This window comes from Equus quagga, chromosome 6, assembly GCF_021613505.1.
Source record: "Equus quagga isolate Etosha38 chromosome 6, UCLA_HA_Equagga_1.0, whole genome shotgun sequence".
NCBI lineage: Eukaryota > Metazoa > Chordata > Mammalia > Perissodactyla > Equidae > Equus > Equus quagga.
Window position 1 is genome coordinate 91,750,064 of NC_060272.1, and position 10,833 is coordinate 91,760,896.

Genomic DNA, 10,833 nt, shown 5'->3' on the forward strand with positions numbered 1-10,833 from the left:
TTTAGTGGTTTAGTGACTGAAGGGCTTTGAGCTGTAGTTGTTTTATATGCATATTAATTTCCCAGGACATTCTGTGTGGCTCCCATTATGTGTGCTCAATTATTCAAATTAAGAGTAACATTAAGGATTTGGGCCAAATAGCCATTTAATATTAGTTATTGGAACCAATTTGCCAGGAGATAACAGATATCTAAGATTGTGTCCTTTGGTAGGGAAAGGGGAAGTTCTGTTAAAAGTCTTCATGTATTTGATATTTTGCTTTTATAGAGGGAAGATTGTAGCATATATTTTGTTTTGAAGTTTAAGGAAGTAAGTGGGTTTTATATGCAGGCTAGTAAAAACCTGATATCTTGTATCAGTTTTCAATTTTGTGCTTGCTGTTGTTTTGTAAAATTTTAGTTAGGATTAAAATGAAAATGTAAGTTCTGTATTAATACCCATGGTTTTTAGATCTGTAAAGGGACTAATTAATCATTAGAGAAAAACCATGCTTTATGATTTTGGTGTAGAGAGAGAGGTATACATGAGGATTAGGTTTGTTTGTATTCAACGGGGGAGGAAAACAATAGCTTAAGTAACATAGAAGTTTATTTCTCTTGCCCATCGCGTTGCCGGGGCCTCTGCATCCTGTCTTTCTCTTCTACTTCCCTCAGCAATTGATTTCCATCTTTAAAGTCACCTCGTGGCCCAGAAGTGCTGCTGGAGCTCCAGTCATCTTGCTCATAGTTCAGGAAAGAGCAAGAGAAGAGGGCAGACATGTCCTCCCTCCCCCTTTTTAATTCTTTTTTTTTTTTAATTGATAAACTTATTTTTTAGGGCAGTTTTAGGTTCACAGCAAAATTGAGTAGAAAGTACAGGGAATTTCTGTATCTCCTAGGGTCCCCTTTCTTTTAAGTTAAGAACTTCCTCTAAGTGCCGCCCAGCGGCTTCTGCTTACATCTCACTAGTCAGAATGTGGGCACACCTGGCTAACGGGGGCTGCAGAGCGTCTTTTAGCTGGAGCTTTGCCACCTTAGATTGAACTCGGGTTCATGGCCAAGGTAGATGGGAGGTTGTTGAGGAGGAACTTGAAATCTCCTTTATAAAGCTGTTTGACGTAAGAGAATCACTTCTATTATTTTTCTCTTGGTTATGCAAAACAGAGTTGAAGTCCAAGCCTTAGTTGGTACATTTAGAAATCTGATTTGTTTGTTAGTGTTGAAATATACTCTTTACTGTATGTAATTATTACGAGTTCTTAAGGGCTTCATCTTAAAGCATGGAAAATAATCATTTTAAATTATACTAAGAAGTCATACAATTATATAAGGTACATGGAAGGAGGTATTTTATGTTCATTTAGTGTTTCATAATGGGATTTGAAAGAATGCTGTATGAAATGGATAAGCACAATTTAAAAATCCTTAAAAACTTAGAGAATACAGTTCAATATAGTATCTTTTGGTATACCCTAGACTTCTGCTATTATTTACTTTAAATTTGTTCCATCAGTAAGTACTTGATATTATATTGATTTCAAAAGGAAATTCTAACAAGAGGTTTCCCTTTTCTTTGTCTTTCTCATAGCAGAGTGCTGAAGTAAGGACTAATTGCTTTATGATAAATGTTTTTCTGTCTTCTCTCCTGTCCCTCTCTGTTCTCTCTAATCCTCCCCTCTCCAAAAGTGCATACTCCTTCCACGTGACTGCAGACGGTCAGATGCAGCCCGTCCCTTTCCCCCCCGACGCCCTCATTGGACCTGGAATCCCCCGACACGCTCGCCAAATCAACACCCTGAACCATGGGGAGGTGGTGTGTGCAGTGACCATCAGCAACCCCACGAGACATGTGTACACGGGTGGGAAGGGCTGCGTCAAGGTCTGGGACATCAGCCACCCCGGCAACAAGAGCCCCGTCTCTCAGCTCGACTGTCTGGTGAGTGAACAGGAACCAGAGCACAAGGGTAATTTCTCCCTGGAGACTCAATAAGGAAATAGCTGTCCAGGCCTGGGTTTTATTCGCATTAGGAGGAAATGGAAGCCCATTCTGTTTCCTGTGTTAGCTATTCAGCTCTCCCGACCCCTCTCCCTTCAATGTGAAGGTTGCGTTTATTGCTGTTTCAGTGGTTAAATCCCAGAGTTGATGGAGTTCTTTTAAAAACTGTTTTACAGTAGTTTACAGAAGCTGTCCTTGTTTGAATGTGTATTCAACAGGGGGTTCCCATTTAATGGATGGAAGCGCAACCAGCCGTGGACTCTGAGCCCTGGCACCCACTCAACTTTTAATTTCCCTACAGCCTTTGGATAAATATTGAAGAGTAAACATTTGATAAGGTGGCATTAAAACCCTTCTGAACAGGGTCTGTGTTTTCAGGGAGACCTGGGAGGGCTGGCTGGGCTTTATTACCTTGACGTCACGAAAGGGTTACTAGATCACAGGGCAGGGGCCCAGGGCAGCCGTAGCCACGCAGGAGCCCTGAGAGGCACCGCATCTGCCCTCACCTGTGGGCTGAGAATGCCATTGCGCATGTCTCGGGACCGTGGAACACGTCGAGACATGTTCCGACCTCTGAGCTGTCACCCCAGGACTTACAGACCACATGCCGGTGGTTTAAGCAGACTCAGGGCACCTCGGCCCCCAGTATGGTGTCCGCCTGCACTCTCCTGTCACAGGTGGTGCAGTTCACATGCCTGGCACATGGTAAGGGTTCCGGAGGGAGTGTTTCCAAAAAGAAGGGTGGCAGTATTTTTGAGGCACAGAGGCTTTCTTGCAGGGTAGTTATTGGTTTATTTCTTTACTCACATAATTTTAAAATATCTCCATGAATGAAAACTTAAACATAGTTAAACATACTTAAACAGGTCAGCGTTCTGTAGTAATAGGAGTATTTTGTCACACTCATTACAGGCTTAAAGTTTCTCTATTGTTTGAAAAATAGGCTGTGGTTAAAGCATCGTAAAGCTTCGGCTGTATCTGTTTGGGTTGAAGGATAGCAGTTCTTTCTTTCGAAGAGGAGAGTCATTTTAGGTCCTCCCATTTCAGATCCCACCTCCCTTTTTAATACATGTTGATTGATGGAGAGATGCCTTCTGTTATCAGTTTCTTTGCCCTTTGGATTGAGAGGCTTGAGTATGACAGCCGTGTTGTTATAACTTGAGAAAGCAGCTCTGTTAAGTTTTTGGACAAGGATCCATCTGGCGAATGAAAACAAGCTTTACATAGAGAGTTAAGAGTAACGAAAACTTAGGCAGCAGGTCTGCAGTTTCCAAATCGTAAATAATGGAGGGTGATGAGGTCAAAGATTCATAAAGTAGCTTTGCAAAGTGGTTTCTTCATAGAGAAGTACGTGTGCCTCTACCTCACATCTCCTGATTGTTTCACTTGTCTACTCAGCAAGAGATTGGACGTCAGGAACAGTTCTATCAAAGCGTTAGTGCGTGCCTGAGCAACCCTATGAGTTTGTTTTGTTTACAAAACAATCAGATCCCAATCTTCACTACTGAACTCTTGCTTTGCTAGTGTCTGTGAAATGCCACTTTTCAAGTCAAAAAACAAGATAGCAGTTAGAGAACATGGCATCGTTACTGCTCAGTAATACATTATAGCAATTGAATTATGTTTATTTCACAGAATAGAGATAACTACATCCGTTCCTGCAAATTGCTCCCTGATGGCTGCACTCTCATAGTGGGAGGCGAAGCCAGTACCCTGTCCATTTGGGACCTGGCGGCTCCGACCCCGCGCATCAAGGCAGAGCTGACATCCTCGGCCCCCGCCTGCTATGCCCTGGCCATCAGCCCCGACTCCAAGGTCTGCTTCTCATGCTGCAGCGACGGCAACATCGCTGTGTGGGACCTGCACAACCAGACGCTGGTGAGGTGAGCACAGATGGTTTCCTTAGGGGGGGTTCCCTCCTTGATTACCTGTGCCAGAAGGCCTCATCTCACCCCTGCTTTTCTGGCTGCCCCCAGTCCCTCAGTGCACCCATTAAGAGCCTGTTGTATGCCAGGCATGGAGCTTGGTGTTGGGAGTGCAAAGACAAAACGGGGTCGCTGCCCTTGGGGGTCTTGTAGTCATGCTGCTGTGCTTTGATGTCACCAGGCTTTATATTTACCTCCCTACTGTTCCTATCACCACCTAGAGAAACCACACTTACTTAAAAAATATTCCTGGGGTGGTGTACGATGGACTACGTGACGGTATGAAGGGTCCTCAATACTACATGGTTCTGGCTTTGGCTAGACCCTTGTTTGTGCAAACAGGAGCCAACTGATAAAGGGTAACAGAAAATCAACAAAAGGACATTTGAAGAGGGGATTCCACGAATCTCACACACAGAATGGTTTTGAAGTATCTGTGTTTCCCAATAACTAAATAAGTCCTGTTGACGGGACGTTCCATCCAGGACAAACCCAGCTTCCTGGAATCTGCCCTCCGAACCGTAGCGACGGCTGTCGTTCTGCCCTCTTTGTGTCTCTCTTCGGCTCCAGCCAGCTCGTTCCCTTGCTGAAGTCAGTGCTCACACCAGAGATGCTACAGAAAAGTCTTTTAAAAAAAGGAAGCACTAATTAAACATCCAGGGTAAAACTGGCATGCAACTTGCCCTTTCATTTCACAGTTCATCTTTGCTCAGAAACACTGTTTATGGGGCGATTTAGGCTGAGGATTATTTAGCAGGCTCGTCTGATGCTTTTTGGGCCCGTGTGTCAGAAGGGATGAAGTCCTTACTGCAGCTCGCTCTCCCTTCAAACCTCCCTGCTAGGAATCCAGTCAGTGTCACGGAGCCAGGCTCTGTCCCTGCTTTTTGATTTTTGATCAAAAGATTTTTGATGTGATGGTTCCCGTCTTGTCTCAGAATTCAGGGCAACAGTGGTGCTTCCCCCCACCTTCCATGCTCTTTAGGGTGACGGTGCGGCAGTTATTTTTCTCTTGTCACTCACTGGGCAGCTCAGAACGAGCAAAATGGACAAATGGACCCAGAGTCATCAGTCCCTTCCTTCAGACTTTTAGCCTAGCAAGGGTTCATTGTTTTTCCTCTTTTTCTTTTTTAAATTTAATAAATGGCACTTTCAAAATACTTCTAAGCGCTTTTCAAATATTAATCCATTTAATTGTCATAATGTGTGGACTGCTGTTACCCTGATTTTATAGATGAGGAGCCTGAGGCACAGAGAGGTTAAGTTCACTTGCCTTGGGTCACACAGTCGGGTGCGAGGAAGCTGTGATGGGGCCCAGGCATTCTGCTCTCGTCTGCTCTCCATCCCTGCTCTGTGCCGGCCCCCGGGGAGTCGGTACCTGTTGGATATATATCTATATAATGGGTAGTGCTTTATACATCTCTCTCTCTGTGGACTGGCCACATGAGACAGGGCAGTATGGAGCCTACTGAATCTTGTATCTACTGTGACCCAGCACGTCCTGAGCAGTCCCGGGCTGTGCGTTCTGGAAGCCTGAGAGCTTCCGAAGGCTGAGGCATGTGGATGAGGGAGGAGGAACACCCACCGAGCACTGTGAGCCAGCAGAGAGAGACATTTGTGGTCAAGGAGCACGAGTGTTCCCTGAGTTCTAGAGGGAAGAAGTCGAGGATGGAGTGAAGGGAGGCCACTGGATTCCAGAAGCTGTTTGAAGGAGAGCAAAGCAGCACTTTGAAAAGCTGGCGCAGGGACAGCTCTGGGTGACGCATGGGGATGTCTTGGAGGCAGGCTGCGATGACTGAGGCACATGCATGGCGACAGTCGGTGTGAGCGTTGGGGTGCTTGTGGGGAGAAGACGAAGACAGAAGTTCAGAACAGCTTGTGCAGAAAGATTTTTGATGTGATGGTTCCTGTCTTATCTCAGAATTCAGGGCAACAGTGGTGCTTTCTCCCCCTCTTCCATGCTCTTTAGATAAAGGTTTGGTGTTCTTGGGAATGATAAGGTGAGGGGCCCTAGAGAAGAACAGGCGTGGAAGCTTTCCCTCTTGGTATCGAAATTCCCAAGCGGTTCTCTGATAGATCCTGCCCGGTTCACCATAGTGGCTGAGCCTCTGAACGGCTCTCACCTCTTCTGGTCACTCCCCTGCCAGCTCCCTCTTGGCCTGCAGAACCAAGTCCGGGACCCACAACCCACCAGCACTGTCACGGCTTACACTGACCTCCTACCCAGCGAGCCCCACCTGGTGCCTGGCAGAGCGTCTGTGCTCGGCAAATTGCTGTTGATCGATTGTTCCTGATGGTAGTTTGTGACTCAAGCACGAGGTTCCCCTTTAAGAAAACAGCCTTGTGCTCAGCTTCAAGGTCGGGTTTTGCTGAGGTCCCCGGGGTTCGGCTTCGGCAATTCTCTTTGTCTCTGCTCTGCGCCTCTGCGTCAGGAGGCTGGCATGACCCTTTGTCTCTGGGAGTCCAGATTTCCTAACACAGGGCTCTTTCTAATACAGAAAGCAAGGTTGAGTAAATACACGAGCTCATGCGCGCTTGGCACGAAGGGCATCGCTGCGTGGATTCACTCATGGAGACGGGAGTGCTTCTGGCCCCCCAGCTGGTCATGTAGTGATGCGGACCCCAGGAGGAAAGGGCAGGCCTTCATCTTTCATTAAGGAATACACTGGGGATTCTGTATGTTTGTCCTTTTTTTATTTTCTTTTAATGCTTAAACACTTTTCCAGACCTGGGAGGAATTTTACCTTCCAGACGGATTTGTAAGAACAGCTATAGCAGCGTATTTGACTTCTCCTGTGTAGTGACCTAAAATGGCATTGCATTTCTTTAACGCTTGGATCGTGAAGAAAGAAAATCTGCAGGTGCTGTTTCCTCCCCTCCTCGGGGGAAGGTTAGTTTGATCTTGCACATCAGCAGACACTGAAGAGATGACACACACACCCCGAGTCCAAAACTAACAACACAACAGTGTTTACCTTGAGCTCTGGCAGGAAATCATTATTCAATCTGGTTTGTTTTATCAGGCAATTCCAGGGCCACACAGACGGGGCCAGCTGTATTGACATTTCTAATGATGGCACCAAGCTCTGGACGGGCGGCCTGGACAACACGGTCAGATCCTGGGACCTGCGCGAGGGGCGGCAGCTGCAGCAGCATGATTTCACCTCCCAGGTGACAGGCTCTCCCGAGGTGGCTTCTGTGAGGTGGTGTCTGTGTGGTGTCCTCCCTCTACCCTCCTACCTCCAGGAGACAGACAGACCAGGCTTAAATTTGAGACACTGATTTAAAAAAGAAAATACAGACAAGCAACAAAACCACTGTGAAACGCGTAGAGTGGTTGCTGTAAGGGTGTAGGTTCAGACACGTTGTTTTATGTATGTATGAGCTCGTTTAAGGGATTCGTGCTGTGAAGAATATGCAGTGTGTGATCTGCTGTACGTGTTCTCACCGTCCAAGGCAGGGGTGAGAGACGATTATATGATTCACAAATAAATAGAGCTTGAAAAATATGCCAGGATATCACAAGGAGTAAAGTCACAATAACTCTGAAAATTCATTCATTTCCCTTCTATCAGGGAGCTTAAAAAGATGGAGTGGCATCTCAGTGGATACCCACTTTATTACTCATCCCTTAGGAAATAGACTCATCGCTGACTAGATTTACAGAGTTTTGAAATGATACAAAGATGGCGATTTTGTGGATTTCGAAGATTATTTAGCTCTTGACTGTCTGAATCTAGATCTGTTGTGGGGAAAACTATGCCTGCCATTTTAAGTGCTTTCTGGTGGTAGAATTGTTCTTTTCATCATTACTTGTTTCCTTTCTTTTTTCTTAATGACGGAAATAATTCCCCTCAGAAAAATAGGATGAAAATGGAAAACTATACATCCTACTCAATTTCATGTCCCTGTTAAAATTTTGTTGAGTTTCTTATAGTCTTCCCTGTTCCAGCCCTTTTCCCAGTATGAGTAGGCTACTATTTTTGGTCTGCCTTTTTTTTAAACTTCTTATGGAAATTTTCAAGTACGTCTCATAGTACAGAGAATGTTCCAGCATATATGAAAGTACAGAGAATTGTACAATAAACCGCATATGCCCATCAGCCGGTTTTAACAGTTCTTAACACATGACCAGTCTTGTCTCATCTGTCATCCTTGACCCCAAACACTGGATTATTTTAAAGTAAATCCCGGACATCATACATAACTATTTCAATTAGTATCTGTAAAAAACAAGGACCCATTTAGAACACACACATACAAAAATACCAATATTAATAAGAATAACTTCTTAATTTCATCACATGGGACGTAGGTGTTTCAGTTTTTCCAATTGTTTCATAAAAGTTTTTGGCACTTGGTTCATCTGGCTGGTGTCGCCTATCCTGTAGACTTGACCACAGTCTGGAGTTTGCTAATTACATCTCCATTTTCTTGCTATTTTCCCCTCTTCCTTGTCGTCCCGTCACTTCCTAAGTTCATTGGGCAGAATAACCAGTGAGCCTGTCCTGCCTCTTGTAGATCTTCTCCCTGGGGTACTGCCCCACTGGGGAGTGGCTGGCCGTGGGCATGGAGAGCAGCAACGTGGAAGTTCTCCACGTGAACAAGCCCGACAAGTACCAGCTGCATCTCCACGAGAGCTGTGTGCTGTCCCTGAAATTTGCTTATTGTGGTGAGTTCAACTAAACGGAAACCAGAGGACATTAATGGTTTAAATGGAAAATACTTCTAAAAAAAATAGAGTAGAGATCATATCTGGAAAAAATGTTGTTCTCTGAGCAGCTGGATGCAATAATTCTATTGTCTTAATATGTCCAATAGAGCATAGTGATGTCTGTTTCAGTCTGTTTCCCTAATTTGAGAAAAGTCAGCAGGCAGTGAATTACCTAATACAAGATTTTGACACCTATTTCTTTTTAGTGGAGAATCTCTGGGCTGGAGGACAGTTAGTTACCACTCTGAAGAGAGGTGGAGGGGAATTTATAGAAGAATGGGGCAGGAGCAGAGGAAGTCGGTCTGGACTGACCAGGATGAGGAGCCCACAGTCACAGAAGGGGCTCTTTGGCTGTGCCCAGACTGACACACTCTGCAGGGAAGATAAGAGGGAAGAAGTTCTTGTGGAGTCGGATATTTGTGCACGAGACTGATGGATGGGTGAGGAGCCGTCAGTCACTGAGCACGTTCTCTGCGCTATCTATCGTGTCTGGCGTTTATTTAGGTTTGTCGTTGAATCCTGCCTAGTCCCATTCAACAACTTCATTGATTCACTGTTGGAGGACCCAGTGTGTGCTGGCTGTGACGCTGTCTGTAGTGTAACTGGTGGCTAATGGGGCTGACACGGCCCCTGCCACCGCTTTGATTACCAGATCACAGATGGTTCACAGTGGAACCCAGATTTAAAACCTGCTCTTTCCACTCATGTCATAGAACAACCCCTTGGGAATGATAGCTTGTGATTTAAAATGCCCTAAGTTTGATTAGTTCCAAGTGGCTAATAGTATAGTAGGAATTCAAATCTTGTTAAACTACATGTTCCTTTGCTAATTCTAGGCAAGTGGTTTGTCAGTACTGGAAAGGATAACCTCCTCAATGCTTGGCGGACCCCCTACGGAGCTAGTATATTCCAGGTAGGTCCGTGCTTCTTAACCTAGAATGACATTGTGTCCACGGCGTCCCTGGGGACACCAGAAGTGAGGGTGCCTGGGAGGGAGAAGGGCCCCTGAAGATCTGTTTCACATTAAACACATGCCCATTGTTTTCTCTTCCAGTCCAAAGAGTCCTCGTCCGTGCTCAGCTGTGACATCTCTGTGGATGATAAGTATATAGTCACTGGCTCAGGGGACAAGAAGGCTACAGTCTACGAAGTCATCTACTGAAAACATTATGTGGTTTAACGTTTATAGTTGAATTGGGCCAAAACGTTTTGAATTTGTAGAAATAGAAAAGTTATAACTTTAAAAGAAAAAAAAAAACCAAACATGAAAACCTGTTTCCAAACCTTGACACAAAACTACTTTCAGTCTATAAAGAGAAGGCGACGAGTCCATCAACAGGTGGTCACCTATCTACCTAGACCAAACGGAGCACCGAGGCGAGGTGGACCGAGGGGCGGGGGGCGGTAGGCCTGAGCAACCGAGGGAGCCCGCTGCCCCGGCAGAGCCCGCGCTTTTCTTTCTGTCTGATCCGCTGAGATTCCTTTCTGTTCCTCGAGGTTCCCCTCACGCCCGTCTTTGGTAGAGCAATGGTGTCTCCAATGAACTTGTTTCCTGGTTTTGCATCTTGTGAAATGTTTTTTTGTATTTTTGTTGAAGGTTAAACATTTGTATAAATTGTAAATATATTTGGTTTATTACAGTAAAGGCTTTAGTACCAATAAGTGGTTTTCCTTTTCCTTCTTTATTGTTTTTGTCAACACTTTGGGATCATTGATGTGGGCTTTATAAGCAAACTCCAAACATTTGTAGAGGAAGTTTCAAAATGCACTTCTTATTTTATAAATATATTTGGTCATGGCCTCCCGCTGCACCAGAACGTGATCAACACTTCTGAGTTACCAGGAAGTCAAGACTAGGAGGAGTGAGTAATTGAAGGTTTATTAATGACGGTTTTATTTGAGAAGCTAAAATAATTTCCAGATTCATTCTTCTGTTAGAATACTCTTGTGATTGGAGGTTACAAATTAAAGCTCTGCTTTTTCTCGGGGAGTCATTGGGAGATAGAATATTCCTTTCTCTTGGAACGTCCAGCATTTTCAAATCTATCTTCTCTCCCCTCACAAGCTTCATCTTACAGAAAACGCAGGTGACTTGGGTTCAGTGTTAATTAAGACTGATGATATTCACCAAGCTGTGGAGTTCATTAACCTGTGAAAGAAAGGGGGGATGTCAGCTGGCTTTGTCTCATTAAGACTTATTTGATCTATTATATTCATTGATGG

At 44.8% G+C, this 10,833-nt stretch overlaps 1 protein-coding gene across 4 annotated transcripts in view; it reads left to right on the forward strand.

Moving 5' to 3' along the window:
* TLE1 (TLE family member 1, transcriptional corepressor) overlaps window positions 1-10,272 on the forward strand; it is an 83,987-nt gene extending 73,715 nt beyond the window's left edge. For all 4 annotated transcript variants that reach the window (XM_046664203.1, XM_046664204.1, XM_046664205.1 and 1 more), the window contains 6 exons: window positions 1,665-1,914; window positions 3,610-3,857; window positions 6,920-7,067; window positions 8,418-8,568; window positions 9,447-9,523; window positions 9,665-10,272. In XM_046664203.1, the coding sequence (XP_046520159.1) occupies window positions 1,665-1,914; window positions 3,610-3,857; window positions 6,920-7,067; window positions 8,418-8,568; window positions 9,447-9,523; window positions 9,665-9,772 (982 nt within the window). In that variant the 3' untranslated portion in view covers window positions 9,773-10,272. The remainder of the gene's footprint in view (window positions 1-1,664; window positions 1,915-3,609; window positions 3,858-6,919; window positions 7,068-8,417; window positions 8,569-9,446; window positions 9,524-9,664) is intronic.
* The last annotated feature ends 561 nt before the right edge of the window (window positions 10,273-10,833 follow it).